The sequence below is a fragment of the Amphiura filiformis genome, chromosome 4, assembly GCF_039555335.1.
Source record: "Amphiura filiformis chromosome 4, Afil_fr2py, whole genome shotgun sequence".
Taxonomy (NCBI): Eukaryota; Metazoa; Echinodermata; class Ophiuroidea; order Amphilepidida; family Amphiuridae; genus Amphiura; species Amphiura filiformis.
In genome coordinates this window covers 37,605,183-37,626,895 of record NC_092631.1, presented here as the reverse complement: position 1 = coordinate 37,626,895, position 21,713 = coordinate 37,605,183, and the positions used below count along the sequence as shown (strand labels likewise).

Genomic DNA, 21,713 nt, shown 5'->3' with positions numbered 1-21,713 from the left:
ACATACACAAATACTTTGAACTTGTTTTACCTCCTTTCCAGTAGCGTAGCCAGCGAGGGTGGGGGCAGAGTAGGCCTACCCCCTGACAAAACAGAGAGAAAGAAAAGTTACCCCCTCCCAACAAAAAATGAAAGAGAAAATTGTGAAGGCAAAGGAAAACAAAAGGGGCCTTCAAGGAGCCCGTTTCTCACCAAAGTTCATAGGCCCTTGGCCTGAATGGGGGCCTGAGGACTCGCTGGATTCCTAACACTTTATGTAGGCCTACATGTAGTACATCATTTGTAACTTATACATAGGTATAAAATGCATGAGCAACGCCGTCCCGTAAGCAATTTTATTGTAGGCTCAGTGCCGGATTTACCGGGGGATTTACATGATTTATGCAGAAACGGAAGTTGTCCAAAATCTAACGCCAACAACTTTACTTACCCGCTTGTAATCCAGTGGCCACCAAGAAGAAAACGCACCTCAACTTCACTGTAAACATCGTGACACAGTTTATGTCCTCTTTTTCGGCCACTAACTTTATTCCGTCTTAATCATGTTAATTTTAAATACGAATTATAATTCGAAATTAGCCATATTCTTAAACAATGTGAACAGAAATGATGTTGACACTAGTCACAGGCGTAACCAGCTCTATGTATAATAATATTTGATACATTTTAGTTTTTTCTTAATTGTAGTTGGTATATGAACCAAAACATTTGTACTGTCGATCAAATTATGTGGTACAATCCCGATTCCCGAAGCCACCGTTCGTGGGTATGTGATCTGTACAGATTGTAACAATAAAGATTTCGGTTTTTCGAAAATTAAAATAAAAGAGATCATGGCAACCATGTTATATGCAGTGGAATCAGTAACATCTTAGCTAACAGAAAAACTTAACTTTGTTTATTTAGTAGTTCAGGTTCAAACGCTGTGCCCGATTTTGTTAATTTAATCGCCCGAGTTGGGCCACTTTTTGCCCTCATGTTCGCACGTATCAAGTTTGCACCGCGTAAAATGAACTTTCATGCTTATCGGCAAAGATTTCAGAACAAAAGCGTAGGTTTTTCATATTTATCTTTCACTTAATTAACATTAGTAAATAAATAATATGACATTTATTTCAAATATATATCAAAATACCACTTCAATTGCCCCATTATTTAAAATTAGGCACTTACCCATCTTAAGAGCACCGACCAGATGGTTCATGATTCAACTCAATTCAGTCACCTTCGCTACTAAACATGCTAAACATAGACACGAAATTCGAAAGTGACCCAAACTTTTATTGAAATAAAGCTTGATGTAGTAGCGTAAGAAATTACCTCCACGAACAAGTAAAACGCAATACAATTAATAAGTGACATGTTTGCATAATAGGCCTACTATTTTCTAAATTGTATAATTTTTTTTGTTACATTCTGTATACCTTGCTTTACTAAATGCAGAACTTTGCACTCTAGTGACTAATTTTCTAGGCCTGTTTATGTACACTGCAGATCTACATAGCACATCGAAAGCATAAAGGAATACCAGTCATGCAACTAACGGTGCGTTCAAATGTAACAGGTTTTGAATAGGCCTACTTTGCAGAGCTCAAAACATCCTAATAAGTATAATAAGTCAGTGGCGTAGTGTGGGTCTTCATATTGGGGGGGGCATCGACCATGATTGGGGCACTGGGTCTGATGGGGACAAGCCCCATATACAAAATCAAATTGGAGAAGGAAGTGGTATTCGCGTGCTATGGTTTTGTGATGAAGAGGTATACAAGAAATACCACGGATGTTTATAAACAAGCTGCTGCATCTTGTTTTTGTACTCTTTCATTTATAATGCCTTTAAGACCTCGTTTTTGTTAAAGATAGGCCGTTAACCCTTCAAAAATACCCTCCGTGTATCATTGCAAGATACACTTAGGTCACCGTCAAAATATCGTGGTTTCTTTTTAAGAAACAAGCAAAAACTATTCAAACTTTTTTCCATGACTACTATATTATATTAATAATAACACAAAGGGTTTTTTCGGATCGTGTGGTTTGAAATTTTGGTCCAATTCTATAGTATTTCTTATAAAAATAGCACAAAAGACTGTAAACACCCTAAAACATTTCAATAAGTTAAACAAAAATCCAATTACCACAACTTTGTTTATAATTACTTTGTAAAGCGTGCTCAATTTCATAAGCATTGATAAGTATAATAATTTTATAGAACAGACAGCTAGAAATTCGGTCCATTTTTATAGAATTCCTTACAAAATAGTAAAAAAAACTGTTAAGTTGAATATTTCAAACCCTGGTTCAAATCTATTCTTACAGAATACAATAACAAGCGATTAATATTCTAGGGCATGCTTTGTCTTTGATTACGTAACAACTATAATACAGTCATGACAAAAGTTTGGAATAATTTTCATCTTCTAGCCATGACCTTGTTTACATTTTATTTTACAATAATAACTCCAAAAACATGTCAAATCAAATTAGAGAAGGAAGTGGTATTCGCATGCTGTGGTTTTGTGACGAGTTATACAAGAAATACGCCGGATCTGCTGCTTCTTGTTTTTGTCCCCTTTCCACATTTATAATGCCATATTGTTACCTACTAAAAAGGTCATTTAAGATCTCGTTTTTGTTAAAGATTGTCATCCTTGTAACAACTTTGTTTGAAAAAGACGTCTTTTATCACGATATGTCATCAAAATGGACTCCCTCTTGTACATATCAATGAAGGGTCCCTTTTAGGCCGTATAAGACCATTTATTTGTCAATATAACCCTTCAAAAATTACCTCCGTGTATCATTGCACGAGACACTTAGGTCACCGTCAAAATATCGTAGTGTCTTCCTAAGGGACGCACCATTAGATACCAAGGGGTGGGCTGGGTAGCTCACCATCTGAGCAAAAAAAAAAAAAATTTGCTCCACCTCAGACTAAAAAAAAAAAAAATTTGCTCCACATCGGACCAGAAAAAAAGATTTGATGTCAACGGTGAAAAAAAATTTGTCACAGTTAGTGAAGAAAAATTAACCTCATAGCTTTTATATTGCAAAATTGTTCGCGCTTTGCGCGAATTTGCTCCTTTTTTCATCAAGAATATTTATTTCAGCTCCGAACTTGTACGTATTTTGTGCGCATTTGATTGTGAAAAGTTATTATGTCAGCCGAATCTGTGAGTGAAAACACTTGATTCACTCTACTTCACAGATTTTCACCAAATTCCATCCCAATGTCAAAGTTATTATAGAAATCTGTGCCTGCCGGGGCCACATGACTGATTGAGAGCATAGGCGTAGATCCGGGGGGGGCAATATTTGCTAGGGGTGGTCCATACAATCATCCCCAATGTTGACGCCTGTATGTGGGTTTCTGCCGAAATTAATTTGAAAAACACCAATTTTTGCGCGCTTCACGCGCATTTATTGCACATTTGTACCATATTTCACCAGTTTAGCTTCAATATGCCAAAATTGTTCACGCCAAAAGAGGTTCATTATACTTCAAGAAAGTTTTTACACATAAAAATATTGATGTTTTTTGTGGCACTCGAAATTTAGGTGCTACAAAACGTAAAAATGATTACAAATATGGGCAAAATTTTACAACTCGACAAACATATTGTTGAAAATTATAGGACTTTACGATTGCAAAAAAAAAAAATTTGTCTCTCCGAGGTGTTGAAAAAAAAATTTGCTTCATCCAGGGGCTAAAAAAAAAAAATTGCTTCACCGAGGTACTAAAAAAAATTGTCGACTCAACTACCCAGCCCCCCCCCTTGATATCTAATGGTGCGTCCATAAGAAACAAGCAGCGTGTTTCCCTAAAAACTATTCCAAACTTTTTTCCCATGACCATGATGACTACTATATTATATTAATAATAACACGAAGATTTTTTTTCGGATCGTGCGATTAGAAATTTTGGTCCAAGTGTATAGAATTTCTTATAAAAAATAGCACAAAAGACTGTGCACACACTATAACATTTCAATATATTCTTAAAGCTACACAAAAAACCCTTTACCACAACTTTTTTTTCATAATTACTTTGTAAAGCGTGCTCAATTTCATAAGCATTGATAAGTACCGTATATAAGACTATAATATTTTTTTTTTAAAAGAGTCTTTTTTTACAGAACAGGCAGTTAGAAATTATGGTCCAATTTTATGGAATTCCTTAAAAAATATTACAAAAGACTGTTAAAACACTAAATATAAAAAAATCCGATTCAAATCTATTCTTAAAGGTAGTACAATAACAAGCGATTAATATTCTCAGGCATGTTTTGTTTTTGATTACATCACAACTATAATGCAGTCATGGACAATAAAGGTTTGGAATATATTTCATCTTCTTACCATGACCTTGCTCAAATTTTATTTTACACAATAATAAGCACGTGTGGCTGAGTGGATAAGGCGGTCGGCTCATAATCCATAGGTTACGAGTTCGAACCCCATTGTGTCAATGTGTTGTGTCCTTGGGCAAGGCACTTTATCATCATTGCTTACGGGGTCGGTATGGTGGGGATGGATGTTTGTATGGTTGTTTGTTTCGATGTTGCAATATTGGCGCTGATTAAAGCTGCTGCCTTCGAATTGCATTGTTTCTGTTTCTATCATATCCGTTGAACACATATATTCAAGTACAAGGAACAAAATCTGGCTTCTTTAGACTAAATCAATTATGGGAGATATTCATCATTTTCTATCCCGGTATCCAAAGATTTATCGTCTGAATATCAAATCGTGCATAGCACATTCACGTGTATCGATCCCGGGTATTCATTTCAGTGTCTCTGCTGTATAATGTAATTATTAACCGGGCGGTGTCGGTGTGACAGTGATATGGTAAGAGGTCCGATTTCAAAAGCAGAAGGGAAATCGCAGCACCTGGAGAAAAACCTGCGAGAACGAGCATGGATCGGCGCGGCAGCCAAACTCAATGTGGCAACGCGGGGAATTGAACTCAGGCCGCAGCGTTGAGAAGGGAGTGAGACGACCACTACACCATGTACACTAACCCGTCCTCCCTTATTTTGAATATAAGGTTGAGAGCCAGGAAGCCTTAACTCACAAAGGATTTCTTTGTGAGTTAAGGCTTTCTGATTCTCAACCCTCGATATATTTGAGAATATATTAATACGCACGAACTTCTCAAATATAACAAAGTGAATTCAAGACATTTAAATACAGTATACAGTGGCAAACATAAAGAAAATGTTACACTACCCCATCACGTACACAAGATAAAAGCCGCTCAAAGCACGAGGGCGCTATCACTTTATTGTCTTGCATCATACATGTACATGTACATTTATAATGAATAATGTAAGTTCAACTAAGATTTTTTTTAAGTTGGCCCATACAGGGTGTCCCTGAAAGAACTGTATCGTCAGAAACTTGAATTTCTTGGTTAACTTAATGCGCGAACCAAACGAAACTAGAGAGTTGCTGTCGTTGAGGAATAAAATACTATCACATACTTCTTGAATTTGACAAATTGACTGCTCTGTTCTTGAATATCAGAATTTTACGAAAATATCTCATTTTCAATCCGTTCCATGGATTCAAATATCATTGATCTGTATCTGGAGTCTCAACCACTGTGCACGAGGCGCTGCATCTTAGCGCATGTTGTCATAGATATTCGTGGAACGGATTGAATTCTTATCTCAAGAAACAAAGAGCTACGAAGTAGTTAATTGTCAAACTGAATTCAAAAACTATGTGATAGCTGTTTTATTCTGCAACCATGTCCACTATTTACTTATGTTTGGTTCGGCCATCAAAATACAGCAAAATTAATGTTTCCGAAGATTCAGTTCTTGCAAGAGCAACCCTGTAGTTTAATGCACCTTATCTGTTTGGAAAGAATAATCGTATTAGAACAAGTCTTCAATAGTTTTCGTTTTGACGTTTTCAATTAAATAAAAAGGTATTTTGACCCTTTTCGTCATGGTTTCTGTACCGAATTGAACAGTTTGTGCACAAAACGTATTAGCATGCATAGGCGCTCGTTGTATTTAGATTTTCCATATCGATAGGATAGTAAAAAGTGCTTCTCTTTTGCTGACAAATACGTGTCATCCTACAATTTTCTGTGAAATTTTAGAAAACATATCTGAACCTAAATCTGAAATTTGGAGGTTTATAATTTAATAAAAGCTATTTTTTACCCTTGTTTTCGCCACGGTTTCTGTGCCAAACTGGATATGTTTTGTGTAGAGTATGCATCTCGCGCGCGCTGTCTGGCCCATTGAGATCGACGATTTTACCTCGCTGTGATTTAACAGATTTTCCACAGAGGATGTATAAAGACATTCCCACAACCCAATGGGGTTTCTGACCTTGTTATGTCTGGCTTTTGTACACATGTGGCACAGTTGACTATACCTTGCATTGGGATTGTGTGCAAATATCTGGTGTTTTCATCCTACTATTTAACATTCAAAACATTGAGACTTATGAATAAAATTAATGCAGTGGGACAATATGAATGTTTCCTGTAAGAAAATCAAATATCAGTCATAAGTCTCAACTTGGCTGCAGTTTTAAAATCACCATTTTGTGTGTGTGGCAATGGGGACTTTGCCTTTAAAATTAGGTTATATTGATCAAATTTCCCTATCATAGTGCATTGTAGGCATGCCTTTAAGCCTCCTCTGGATTTTCCATACCAATGGTAAGACGTGCTTCTGTTTGGTGCACAACAACATCGCGTCCTGCAATTTTCTCTGAACTTCTAGATAACTTGTCTCAACCTAAATCTGAAATCTGGAGGGGCATTTTTCAAGAAAAAAAATGATTTTTGAGTCTTGTTCTCGCCACTGTTTCTGTGCCGAATTGAATAGATTTGTGTACAAACGTATTCGCATATATCTCGTCTGTTGTGTGCCCGATTGCGAAGATTTTAAATCAGGGTTCAAGTTTCCGTTGTTGATAATCAAAATATTAAGGAATTGTTATCATAATTTAGTCCCCAAAATGTGTTGTTTACTGCACTTCTTAGCGTCAGTGCAGCCACGGAGCAGATCAGTTACGTAATCCGAATAAAATGTGCTCAGTTAACAACAGGGGATTAGGCCTTCGCAACCAGTTGACTGCATAAAGACCCATTCAGTAATCCCAGCGCAAGTGTAAAAAAAATCAAATTGTTTATAAATTTCTTGAAAGTGAAGGATAAGTCATTCTAATTGTCATTTGGTATTTTAGGAAAATTTGGAATTCTAGCCCATCCTCCACATTGAATGTTGGACTGTACTTATGCCCAAATATGACACTTTTGACACTTGTTGTCTTTGTGGATACGTGTTTGAATGGACAAGTTTTTATTGTGACAGAAAGACTGATCAATGCTGATGGTGGCGGGACGCTTTTTTGTGTACTTCTACGTGTCTTCATGTTAAATGGACATTTTCTTTATGAAATAGACACAGCTATATCTGTGGTGCGCCTGTATTAAAGGCGGAAAATCCTACCAACCAACCAACCAACCGATGGCACTTGCCAATCAATAATCACCCACTTGAAATCCCCTGGCTGGCTCCACTGACCAAAGTTATGGACAGATATGGGAGTTGTTTTTGCTGTTATTTGTCACTTACATATCAGGGAGGTATGAACATTTGCAGATGCCCCACCTACTCAGTTTTTAGCCTATATGTAATATATACATTATTCTTGATTGACGTCAAGTACAAAAAATATCCGTCAAGTGGTTTAGCTTTATTGCCCTTCGGAAGAGAGCGGTCCACAAGTGAGTGATAGTCACTAAACGTTGCATTCGATTTACACAGGGAATTTTGCAGCCCATACGTACCCTCCTTACTAAATCACCAAAGTGCCAATATTTCCAAACATCTAAATTAGCTAAAAATTTAGGACATGTTACAAAACTATATTGTCTAGAATTTCAGAGAGTACAAAACATATTGGCCGGTTATTTTGCACACAGTGACGTTAACTAGGCAATGCCATATATATACCTATAACATACACAGTTTGTAGAGGTCATGTGTCAATGGTGAGAGCACTGTGTATTGTGTATAGCAAAATGAACAGCAACTGTAGTATGTATAACTTTAAAGTAGCCCCATATGTTTCACCGTGTTTTTTTTTTCTTTTCTTTTTTTCTTCTTTAATTATTCGTCATCCGAGTGTTATGATCTTGACATCCTATCGGTTACAGCTTTGATCATAGCTCGTCGAATTCTATATCGGATCATATCACAGTGGTGATTCAAATATCAAATACAAGTCACAATGTTAGATAAAGTCGTTTCGAAGTCGTCTGGGTGATTGGGATGTACAAGATTGCATGTTTCCCACAATGGGCTGCTTCATTGTCAGTCATGTTATTTTAACTTCTAGGTACTCACCCTGACCCTGACCCTATATAAGTTTAAGACATGGATGCTTCATGGATCAATATTATTGACACGGTTCTTCGTGTTACGAGCCGTAATGACTCAAGGCCAAAATCACCTGTTACCCGAATTCACACGAATGCACAACAAAATTTTGATTTAGTTAACAAAATCTAAGTCTTTAATTGAAAGTAAAATATGTGTCATAATTGGAGTTGATCCCTTAAAATAAAAGTGGATTGTTTTCTGGGTAATTCACCTTAATGTCATGATCCCTTAAATCTAGTTGCAGGTATGTGCACTGAAGCTTGTAATCTAGATGTGGTGTGTGTATTGTATGTAGTGGTCAGACCTGGATCCTAGTGGATTACGCTACTCGGTTTCCTGAGGCAGTTCCGCTTCGTAACATAGATTCGATATCAGTAGCGGAGGCACTGCTGGATATTTATTCCAGAGTTGGTTTTCCCCGTGAGGTACTTAGTGATCAAGGTAGACAATTCACGTCTGAAGATTGTTATCTATCCGTCAGTTAACCACAACTGCTTGGCATCCGATGACAAATGGTATGTGTGAAAGGTTCAATGGTGTGTTGAAAGCCTCTTTGAGAAAGATGTGTGAAGAACGTCCTCGTGATTGGGATAGGTATATCAATGCTTTACTTTTTGCGTACAGAGAAACCCCTCATGCTAGTACTGGGTTTTCTCCGTTTGATCTTTTGTATGGTCGATCTGTGAGAGGTCCTCTTGGTATGTTGAAGGAGTTCTGGACAGGTCAGATAGAAGAACCAGAAACCAAGACCACATTTGAGTATGTTCTGGATCTGCAGGATAGGTTGCAGAAAACATGTGATCTTGCTAGGGAAGAAAGCAGATGGTAAGAATCGAATATGTTGTGACACTCGCAGAATTAACGCGATTACCGAATTTGACGCAGAGGGGATTCCTTCTCCTCAAGAAATCTTTGATCAACTGGGAGATGCACAGTATTTCTCAAAGTTAGACCTCAGTAAGGGTTATTGGCAAGTTCCGCTGACTGAGAATGCCAAACCGCTTACTGCGTTCCTTGCTTTTGATCAGTTGTATCAATACCGGAGAATGCCGTTCGGGCTCGTCAACGCTCCTGCGACATTTTCTAGGATTATGAGGAAACTGTTGAACAATTTTGACAAAGTAGTAAACTACATAGATGACATATTAGTGTATACAGTCACTTGGGAAGAACACTTGGAGAAACTGAATGAACTTATGAAGAGGCTTAGAGATGCGAACTTGACTGCTAAACCTTCAAAGTGCTATATCGGCTTTGAACGTGTCGAATTCCTAGGTCATACTGTTGAGAAGGGATGTCGTCATCCAAATCTAGATAAGTTGGAGGTCATACAGAAGGCTCCACGTCCTGTGACCAAAACACAGCTGAAGTCGTTTTTGGGTCTTGCCGGTTTCTACAGGCAGTACATTCCGAACTTTGGAGCCATAGCGGTACCATTGACAGACAAGACGAAAGCTGGTGAACCAACGAAAATCAACTGGGAGAGAAGCCAAGAAGTAGCATATCAGACCCTCAAGAGTATGCTTGGAAAAGCACCCATTCTACATCTACCAGACTTCCATCGTCAATTCATTTTACGCACAGATGCAAGTGATGTAGTGATCGGAGCTGTCCTGTTCCAGGAGTTCGAAGGTGTCAAATTTCCACTTGCATATTTAAGTAAGAAGTTGAACAAAGCACAGAGAGGATATGCGATAATGGAGAAAGAGTGTCTTGCCGTTGTATGGGCAATTCGCAAGTTAGAACTTTATTTGTACGGACGAGACTTTGTCTTAGAAACAGATCATCAACCACTGCTATGTGTGAAGCGTTCCAAAGTTGCAAATGGTCGGATAATGCGCTGGGCATTGTCATTGCAACCATATCACTACAGGATTGAGGCAATCAAGGGAAGTGACAACATTGGCGCAGACTACATGAGCAGGATTTCACATGAATAAGGTGATGTGTATTTTTGTGTAGCATTGGAAATTCAAAGATAGAATTTGTGCAATGTACATTGGAGAAGGTAAGATTCATGTGAAAAGTAATTTTGAGTATATATCTTCTTGGTGAAGACAGGTCACAGTTACAACTGTAAATCCGCTTCAGGTTAAGTGGTAGATGGTAAGTTGTGGAAAATGTAAATCCACTTATTTTTAAGTGGTGATTGTGTGTTATATGAAAATTGTGTAGACAAAATTTGTTTAAGGGGGGACGTAAATGTCATAATTGGAGTTGATCCCTTAAAATAAAAGTGGGTTGTTTTCTGGGTAATTCACCTTAATGTCATGATCCCTTAAATCTAGTTGCAGGTATGTGCACTGAAGCTTGTAATCTAGATGTGGTGTGTGTATTGTATGTAGTGGTCAGACCTGGATCCTAGGTCAGCCCATTTCTTTTGTGGACAATTCTTGAGGTATTGTCAATATTCAGATTTTTTGTGTGTCATGTAAATTAGTCTCTGGGTTGGTGGATGCATGTTCACAGAAATCTGGGCATTCAATTTTAACATCCGATTGAGATAAGATCTGCTGCCCATTTCACTGAGGAAGTGAAATGTTGTTTTATTCAGCATGATGGATATTTCTCTATACTAACATCGTATGGCTCAAAAGGCTTTATCAGTTTGCGATGCTTCATACAGAAAGATATACCAGGTCTTATGGAAGCTTAGAATCAGCAATAGAAGCTAATTTGTGCCTTGTGTTTGAGTCGGGTTTGGCGAAGTTTAAAATGGTCGTCGTGGTTGAAGCTGACACTTTAACTTTTCCAACTTTGTGAGAACCATGCTGGTTTAAGACATTGTTCGTGTAAGTAAAATAATATTGTTTGTAAATTATAAAGTGGATTAATGATGAATTAGTTATTTAAAGAAAGCTTTGCTTGTGATAGTTAAATTATTGTTTTGGCGGGAAAATCAAATTTAGATTTTCATAGTGTGATAAATTTTGTATTCAGCATAAAGTTCCAAATTGAACATAATTAAATTGGTGCTGAACATATGTAATTTTGTGTCGAGATTGACAATTTAAATCATCCTGCTGTAGAGACATAAACTTCAGGAATTTAAAATATATCTTGTGGAACTAGCCGTGTGTGAATGTTGTAAAGAAGTTCCATATCTTTCATTAATCAAAGAAAGAAGTCAGTAGTAAATTCTGTGGCTCAATTGGAAATATGAAAGTCTTCCAGATAGAATATTGTGTGAAGTTTATCATATGAACTTGAAAACAAATCCTAGTCACGGATTCATTAATTGTATTTATACAGCCGTACATGGGTGTGTATATACTCTACTCTTGGACTTGGACGTTGGGAACTGTTGTTTTCGTCGACATTCTGCATTCCATGTTGGTTGAACTAGGCGTGGCTACATGTTGTGGCATAATTGGGAATGGATTCAACGCACTGAATAACTGCCAACGTTGTGATGGAACTCTAGTCATGTAACGACGTTTAAAACGTATCCTTTCCAAGTGCACTTGGTATATTTTTTTTATCGCGAATGATTAAATTGAGTATACTCATTAATTAGGTTCATCTGACTAGTCATAATATATTTAACCGTTATTGCCATTGTGATATTTATTTATTTTTTCATGCGTAGAAGAGAACTGGTTTTGTTTGAAGTATTTATTATAATCCTTTTGTTGCGTGACATTATTCCGTCTCTTTGTTGTTCACATTATTTGCTGCGTAGCTTTAGCTTAGCGTCGGTTGGGAATTTCAGTCCAATCCTGACAATATGATTGGTACAACAATTGCACGCACAATAATCACGCAATCACAGTTTAACTAATCAGTACGTAACCAGCAGTCTTCTTCTTGGTGATCATAGAGTTCTATTGCAACGTTCTGAACGGCTGATGTATATCTCATTGTTTGCTTATCCTGCGAAAATCACTGTTCAGCGAAGTCCATTGTACACCAGCATTTATATATCCTTGCGGTCACAACACAAAAATGAGGTTTTTTGCAAGTGCACAATCGTACCAAATTTGGGAGTTAGCAGCTAAACTATAAGGATTCTAATCAGAAAAATGAACAGGACACATGAGAGTACGTTGACTCGCATGACACTGATGCGATGTACGACGTACTTGATTACATTTTAAATTAAGGATTGATTCTTTTTAGTAATTGTTAAGTATTGGACAGATTTGCCATCATCTATCATGCATGCAATTAAATTTAATCAAACATACGTAGATATTTCTTATTTATTGCGATAAAACGTTCCCATAGCAACTGAGGCTGTTTGTGTAGGGCAATGTACTTCTGTTTGTTGATGCCTTAATGCATAGTGTAATTGTTTATTATGATATTGTCTACTGGAATGACAACTGTTACTCTTTTACTCAAGTACCACCTTTTAACTACTACGTTTTTATCAATACATTCAGGTATTCACTGCTTGAGTCTGGAAGTCAGTGGCATACCATCTATGACTTCACACCATTCATTTACCACAACAGAGCACAGTGTTTTAATTCATATTATTATTGCAATGAGGTTCATCAGGTTGTAATTGTTTACTCCAATTGATCGCTGATCAAAATGGCCTTTATTATGGCATGTATAGTGTAAATGCTTCTTAAGGCTCTCTGATGTCTACAAAGGTGGGGGTATTGGTGTATGTCTTTCAAAGATTTGGCGGACTGTAAATATCGCATATCATTTCGTAACTCATCCAGAATGTGGTAACGTTACTTCGAGATATTTGTGTATAAATCGTATGGTGATGATTCGTGCATGAAAAGATCATCTTAAGGGTACTCACAATTTTGCGTACAGTACAAAAGGGCGGGAGGATTCACTTTATCATAATAAAAATGAAATCAGACATCTTGAAGTATAAAATTGTAGTGTAATGAATAGCTGACGTAATTTTGACCAGTGAAAAAGAATATATCTGTAATCCATCAAATAAACTTTTTTATATCAAAATTAGTGGGTCAAATAATGGTTCGAACAATCCTCCATGCTCAAAACCATTTTTTACTATGAACCATTGTTAATGCTATTTCAAATATATGTTCCAAACACTTCAAACGGGCTCCAAACATGCCAAAGAAAGAATGTGGCCATATATTGTTGAATATTTTTGAAAGCTTTATTGCAAATGTTGTTATGGGTTCATTTATTTTCCGGTATAAAACATTACGACACAGAAACTTCCCATTTTATGCAATGTCATCTTCGTATTAATGTCTACATTATTTGTTTGATATCTTCTGAAAAGGGTTAACAACTGGTATCATCATTTCAAAAACCTACCAGGAAGTTCCCCAGATATAGAGGGAGAAGATGATAAAATAGAGCCCATCATAGGTGACCACACGATTGAGGTTGTTCCTTTTAGCCTTGAAGAATATACAAAGGCAAAGACAGCAATAGTAGAAGGATAAACTAGTGGAGAAGACGGTATATCCCACCAGAAGTCTTAAAGAGATGTGACCTGGATGACCTGGTGCTAGGATTTTACAACGATGCATTGCTGAAAGAAAGAATGCCTGATCAGTGGTCAATTCTTAACATAATCCCAATACCAAAGGCAGAAGTCAAGGAAGTAACCACCGTGGCATCAGCCTATCCTCAATATATAGTAGCCAAAACCTTTAATAGGATGATACTCAAGATACTCAGGATAAGACCCGAAATTGATAGACTTCTGCGAAACAACCAGAATGGCTTCAGAGCGGGAAGAACTACTGTCAGCCACATACTGGCTCTTAGGCGGATAATAGAAGTAGTGAATGCCAAAAATCTACCAGCCATTATAACATTCATTGACTTCAGAAAAGCCTTCGACACTATCCACCGAGGCAAGATGCTACAAATCCTCATAACCTATGGGCTACCAAAACAAATTGTGGACACTATTGGAAGAACATACAAGAAACCCAGAGCCAAGTGATCTCACCTGATGGAGAAACTGAGCTTGTTTGACATCGTAGCCGGTGTTCTGCAAGGAGATACCCTTGCCCCGTATCTGTTTGTGATAGTGCTTGACTATGCCTTGAGAATGGCTATAGATGGCAATGAAGATGCACTTGGATTCCATCTAGAAAAGAGAAAGAGCAGACGAGTTGGGCCAGAAGTGGTAACAGACCTAGACTTCGCTGACGACCTCGCCTTCCTGTCAGAAAAAATAAAACAGGCTCAGGAACTGCTACAAAGGTTTAAAGAGTCGCTTTAAAGATGAATGCCACCAAGACAAAGTTTATGTCCTTTAACCAAGTTCAGCAAGTTAAGATCAGCACAAATAATGGCACAAAGCTGGATATGGTGAAAGACTTCAAATATCTTGGAGCATGGATGGCTAGCACAGATTATGATGTCAAAACACGCAAAGCAGCAGCTTGGAGAGCATGCAACAGCCTAAGCAAGATCTGGAAGTCTGCTCTACCAACGAAATTCAAACTGCGGGTCTTCACTGCAACAGTGGAGTGCTCAGCAAACACAAAACGTTTTAAAACATTTTAAACAGGTTATATTTTGGATTTTTGGTTTTGGTAAAAACGTTTTAATAACATTAAAATAAATGTCGGGTTATATAAGGTCATGAAAACGTTTTAAAACGTTTTGTATGGAACACACTACTTTTTTTTTAAAATGTTTTCAAAATATTATTAGTATCAAATATCTTCTGCAAAAATTTTTTTTTTGTACAAAATATTTTGTCAACACTGTTTTTGAATGTTATTAAAACGTTTTATACCCTTTATATAACCCAACGTTTTCTGATAAGCTTTTCTAACCTTTTGGAATGTCGAAAACGTTTTGTGTTTGATGGGTGCTAACATATGGATGTGAAGCCTGGACTGTACCTCCCAAACTATCTAAAGAGCTGGACGGACGGCTGTTACACCAGAATGCTTAGGACAGTGTACAACATCGATTGGAAGCAGGACATAAACAACAAAGAGCTGTATGAAGACCTTCCAAGACTCTCAGAGAAGATCACAGAAAGGAGAACACGCTTCGCTGGGCACTGTTTCAGGAGCAAGTGTGAACCTGTCGCCAACCTGATAAACTGGACACCCAAACATGGAACAAGAAACCCTGGTAGACCACCCCTTACATATGTAGATGTACTCAAGCAAGACACAGGACTGAAAGCATCTGACCTGGGAACGGCGATGCAGGACAGGAGGATATGGAAAGCTGTCGTGGTTCGGGAAACCACCCGAAATAAGCAAGTAAGTAAGCAAGTTTAGTTAACTACTACCATTTCAGTGAACAAACAATATAGCCTCGTGAAAAGTATGTTTGTTCATAGGGATTTCTGAATCAACGCACCATTTTGCCCGGGCATATTGCTCACTAGCAGTCTAAGTATATGACCCGGATCGGGACCATGCATATTCATCAGGCAAAACACGCCTCAAAAGATCAATATATATTTTTGATTTTCGCTTCATCATGTCCATGGCACAAACCATCATGGATATCTTTAATTTGCGGCCGTTTCGCGCAGGGCATTCGGTTTTGATACTAACATCCAATACTAATACTAAATCCTACCCTCAAGCATGTTTGTTGCATTTCGTAAAATTTGGAATGGTAATCAGTGGGGAAAGGGTTAGCTTCGTCAATTACATATATCGTAAGTGTATATATATTGAAACGAATGAATCACTTCGGAACGAGTGCGAGATATAATGGCTTACCGAACGCGTGGTGTTCAACTATGGTGCTACTACTACGTCTTTATGTTAACCATGCACGTCACGTTTGCTCTGAAAAGCGTAACTCGGGTAAATTCTACAACAAGAGATACTACCTGTTACACTATGCCAATAACGTTTTATGACAACAATGAGTATATTACTCTTGATAAGGCCACTGGTTGTGATTTTACGTGCCTGTCACAGTGCTTCTGCAGTCTTGGTAATGACTCGGTGGTTAATCAATGTCAAGATGGATTTGTTGAAGTCGAGTTGTATTTTCCTCCAGATGTGACGACTCTGTTCTTAGCGAACCACTCCCTGAATAGTATAAACCAGTTTGCGTTTACTGAGTTGGGTGCTACTCTCCAGAAGCTGTACTTGAACAACAACAGCATAGATGGTCTTCAACCAGGTACATTTTAGGTCTGAGCAATGTCGAGTACTTATACTTATACAACAATGCGATCAGATATCTTCCAGTAGGAACCTTCACGGGACTTGATGCCTTGCTGAACTTTACCTTGTGTCAAATGAGATACACGATTTGCAACGTGGTGTATTTTATGGACTATCGCAATTAGAAGTCTTAGATTTGGAATCCAATAGATTGCAAATCCTCCCGCTAGATGTGTTCCAAGAATTGACGCGAATGAAAAAGCTGGTCCTAGAACTCAACAGCTTGACAGAACTTCAGCCTGGGCTATTTCATGGATTGGAAAGTGTACTCGAATTTGAATTTGATTTCAATAGACTGGAAAGTGTATCACCGGGATTGTTTGATGGATTGGTTAATCTGGAGGTGATCGATTTAGATTTCAACATAATTCGGACCGTTCCATTGCATGTATTTTCTGGATTATCTAAGTTAATTGAATTAGACTTGGATTCCAATTACATTGAAGAACTGCAACCTGGAGTATTTCAAGGACTTGCTAACCTTATAGAACTTGAATTAGACCACAACCTGCTTAGATCAATCCCTGCACATCTATTCGAAGGACTCGGAAACATCCAAAGATTGGCTATCTCGCACAACATGTTGTCAGATCTGGACTCGTGTATATTCCATGGTTTGGGTAATTTAACAGAACTACATCTTTCACATAATCTCTTCAGCGAGCTGCATCCTTCCATATTTCGTGAAGCATCTAACATTATAATTCTTTTCTTAGATCACAATAACATTGTTAATTTAAATGATAACATATTTGATGATTTTATCATCTTGAAGCACTAAATCTTGCTCAAAATCAATTTCAGCATCTCCCCCCTAAACTTTTTCATGATATGTATGAGCTGAAATTTCTAAACATCTCAAGAAACAAACTAAATAGCCTACCGTTTGAGACCTTTCATAGTATTGGATTTCTTACCATCCTTGATTTAACACAAAATCCACTTCTGCAGATACACCATAAGGTATTTGACAAATTTACCATATTCACGACCATTTACGTCGACCATTTTGCGACCTGTTGTTTCATAGATTCAGCCTGTTGTACCTTTGAATCCCCACCGTCACCTTTTATTTCCTGTGAACGATTATTGCCATATTCAATTCTTAGAGCAGCAACTTGGGTGCTAGGTATTACCACAATATCTGGAAATCTGTTTGTCTTATTTTCACGGTGTAGGCAAAATCGCACCAAAGGTTACGTCCAATTTTTGTTGATTACAAACCTATCTATGTCAGATTTACTTATGGGTGTGTATATGATAATTTTAGGTGCTTCTGATCTGAAATACGCAGATTACTTTCCGTCTTATTCCGAATCTTGGCGACAAAGTATTCTTTGCAAATTGGCTGGGGCTTTGTCTTTATTATCAAGCGAAGCTTCGGTATTCTTTATTACCCTCATCAGCCTTGATCGATTCATGTGTGTCAAATTCCCATTCTCTGCAAATCGTCTGCGCAAAACCTCATCCAAGATAGTTGTTAGTCTTTTGTGGCTTATTGCAGCGCTCATAGGTATCGCGTCCGTTTTAATACCGTTGATCGAGCCTAAACTTTATGACGTGTCCGAAATTTGTGTTGGGTTGCCCATATCGAGAGTTAATTCTTACGAAATCGAAACAAAAACATTTAATTTTAACCTTAGTTCATTTGAAACAGGTCTTGATACTGGTCGAGCTGTAGAAGCTAAAGTAATCGATAGCAAATCATCCATGTTCTTTTCAATTGCTATATTCACTGTTCTTAACTTAATTTGTTTCATTATCGTCATGTTTTGCTATGTGAATATTTTTATCACCGCGAAGAATACGTCACGCGAAGCTGGTCGGACCAGAGCAGCAGATGATGAAATCAGAATGGCGATCAAAATGGCGGGTATCGTTTTCTCTGATTTCTTCTGTTGGATGATCGTAGTCGTTTTATCTATTCTTGTACAGAGTGGGGCGGTCACAATTGACCCTATTGCCTATGCCTGGATTGCAACATTTATTTTGCCAATTAATTCATGTATCAATCCATTTCTGTACACCCTGATTACTCTGATTTCTGGTCGTCTGCGGCGGCGCGAAAATAAATCAAGTCCAACGCTGATGACTGTAAGTCAAAATATAATTGACAAGTCAAATTAACAATCACATATCACTTTAGCAATACGAAACAATACACAACATGCGTAACTCTGCTATAGCGATCATAGGCGTAGATCCCGGGGGGGGGGATTTATCCCCCCCAATATTTTGCCAGGGGGGATGCTCCATACAATCATCCCCCCCCCCCAATGTTGACGCCTGAATATAGGTTTCTGACCAAATTAACCTCATATTTGCCAATTTTAGCCCCAACAGTGCAAATTTTCGCGCGCTTCGCCCGCATTTATTCCACCTTTGCACCATATTTCATCAGTTTAGCTTCAAAATAGTAAAATTTTCCACGCGCTTCGCGCGCATTTGTAACATCAACTTATTCTGTCGCCAAAAGGTGCTGCATTCACTATTCTTCAAGAATTTTTTTCAACACCATCCCCCCCAATGTTAAAAAGAAATCTACGCCACTGATAGCGATTACAACGTGTTAGGGATGAAATCAAAACTCGACTGACGGTTGACCGCCGGTTCCTTCCGGTTTCTATTATTCTAAACAAAAAAACGCTGCCCCCAATGCAACATTGGGTACATTTGAATGGAACAAAGCATGTAGCACATAGAGAGAGACCTCTCTTTAGACATACCTATTTCTGTTCATAAAGTGTACCTAAAATTAAAGCCAACATTTGAGGGGTCATTCGGGCCCTTAGGACTATCTACGGGCCCGTGTCAATTTTCCCGGGGGCTTACATGTACATTATATCTAACATTGGATATAACTACGTGGGTACCGATCATTTGATCAGGTTCTTTTCTTAAAATTAATTTATTCTCAGTTGATGAGGTACGAGTGACTACTTCATGATTTTGGGAACTTCTTGAATGTGTTTTGATATTTGACATTGAAATCGGTCCAACTGTTCGAAATTATCAAATAACCCTACTACTCGATATTTGAATGTCATTGGTCTATTACATGTACCATGCTAACATACAAGTAACAAGCTAGAATAGAGTGATAGAATAAACGACAAAAATATTTACATACACGTATTCAGTTAACAATAATCAGAACGTAACAATATGCATGAAGTGAAACAAGCAAAGTTTAGAATAGAAGTTAACAAATTGTCATTTGAGAATAGGTCATAAGGCATACACAGACATCTAAAATGTGAAAGCTTCTGACAGATGAACACCGATAGCTGTAATTGTAAGTCATATAATAAGTTGAAATCTAACGCAATTGTTTTGCCAAATGAAAAACTTCTTCATCAACGACGATATCAGCAGTAGATAGCTTACTTATTATCAGCCAAATCGGCATATGCAGTAGAATATTTTCATTATTATGCGGAATCAGTACTTCGTCGATAACGAAAATATTTAGAGGAAAATAAAATAATATTAAGCTGTTTTACAAAGTGAAAACTACTTCATCAATGCTGATATCAGTAGTAATTAGTAATAGTAATCTTAAATGTTCCTTTAGCCTTAGTGTTATTCAAGGAGAATATTATTCTTAATGTTTCCTTACTTCACTTACTGGTATTAATTCGTGGTCATTAATGTATTATATCACGCACTGAAATGAGTACTCTTGTAATGCGCTAGTAGTATACAGTAAAATTAAGTTAAAACAAGTCTCTCACTTTCACCTTTTTTCCATATTGTGGATAAATCAATGGATGTTGAGTGAATATTCGACTGCATATCCCCTATACACGTGTCCTTGGTTTATACAAGAGGATTCATGTCCCTCCTAGTAACATGAGTAAGGCGGGTTGGTATCCTTCTTAAGCAACAGAGTCCCTTACCTTTGAGGTAAATAAGTCTGTCTAATGATTCCATTCTATCTGTGTTGTAATTTTCTTGGTAAGTACCTAGCCATTTCCTGGGTCATGATGACCGAGCCTCTCCCATATAGTGGAATAGCGTCATGCTCTCTCTCCCAATCCAGGTAAAACGTTTGAATCCCATTTAAATTGCAGAAAAGTGTACGACTTTCTATACTAGTCTGGACTTGGTATTCACGTTGAACATTTGAATAAGACAAATGTACTTTCCGCTGATTATACTTCGTGAATTTAATCAGCTCTTGACGCTAAGAAATTTGCCTGGGGCATTTAACTTTATTGAGGTTGGTCATATTGGTCCTGCACCTAAGACGCTTGTAGACATTAAATACAACGACAGATAAAGCTTAAAAGGTAACTATTTGAATCTGTACTTTGTGGTACGTTGTAACTTCTGCAATTAAATAAATGTGAAAATTATAAGACGTGTTCAATCACGCGGGTTTCATTTGTCATTGTTTCTGTTGTTTAAGTTAATAATTTCTCCACAAATAAATTCTATTTAAGGTCACAAAGGTCAACCAGGCAATTGATTGAACGCATTTGTGAAAGTGACCTTTGTTTCTTGATTTGTTCTTCGCAAAAGTGAAATGGAGAAAGGCAGGTCCTCAAGCCACGACATCGCGGAGGTAAACCATTGTCTTTTCCATGCGGGGTACACTGGTTCTTTGATTTTGATTTTATTTTGCATGACGAGCAATTTGAGACTATATTCGTTGAAATCGGAGCACGTTTAGTTTCTGACCCCTGTATGGTCAAACAACTGACCACTCCCAGGCTTTGACTTTTTTCACGGCAGTGAAATGATGCCACTTGCACCCACACCTCATATACACAGTTTATCCCTTACATATCATGTGTCTTGAATAGCTATATAGCCACCAACACTGTGGTTAAGAGGCTAGGAAATAATTCCTAATATCTCATACCCTAGTAAGTCATGACAACTTACTTATTTAGCCTTAAACCCGGCAAAGAGTCTGTTAAGTGGAGGAATTTTTTAGCCTTTTTTATAAACATGTTTGCAATTGGCTTATAGCCATCACATGCTGACAATACACATAACTGATTGGTTAATCAAACTATCAGGTCATGGTGAGGCCTAATCACAAAGTAAACATATCATCTGTAATTAGAAAACTGTGCAGCAGGCGATTTACTTCAGAAAAAGTTCAATATAATTACATTGCACAAAACTAAGTCCATTATCTATAGTTAATTGAATGTTTATTGACTCTTGTAATAACCCAT

General features: G+C 37.6%; 2 protein-coding genes across 3 annotated transcripts in view; one reads left to right on the top strand and one right to left on the bottom strand.

Annotated features, from left to right (window-relative positions):
* LOC140150859 (uncharacterized) overlaps positions 1 to 642 on the bottom strand; it is a 58,225-nt gene extending 57,583 nt beyond the window's left edge. For both annotated transcript variants that reach the window (XM_072173006.1, XM_072173007.1), the window contains exon 1: positions 430 to 642. In XM_072173006.1, the coding sequence (XP_072029107.1) occupies positions 430 to 487 (58 nt within the window). In that variant the 5' untranslated portion in view covers positions 488 to 642. The remainder of the gene's footprint in view (positions 1 to 429) is intronic.
* A 13,262-nt stretch (positions 643 to 13,904) lies between these two features.
* LOC140150186 (uncharacterized) lies at positions 13,905 to 14,312 on the top strand. The gene has a single exon (XM_072172190.1). The coding sequence runs from the start codon at positions 13,905 to 13,907 to the stop codon at positions 14,310 to 14,312; it is 408 nt and encodes a 135-aa protein (XP_072028291.1).
* The last annotated feature ends 7,401 nt before the right edge of the window (positions 14,313 to 21,713 follow it).

Excerpts from the sequence above, each read along its gene's own strand:
- LOC140150186 (XM_072172190.1), top strand. The coding sequence starts at position 13,905 with ATGCCTGATCAGTGGTCAATTCTTAACATAATCCCAATACCAAAGGCA.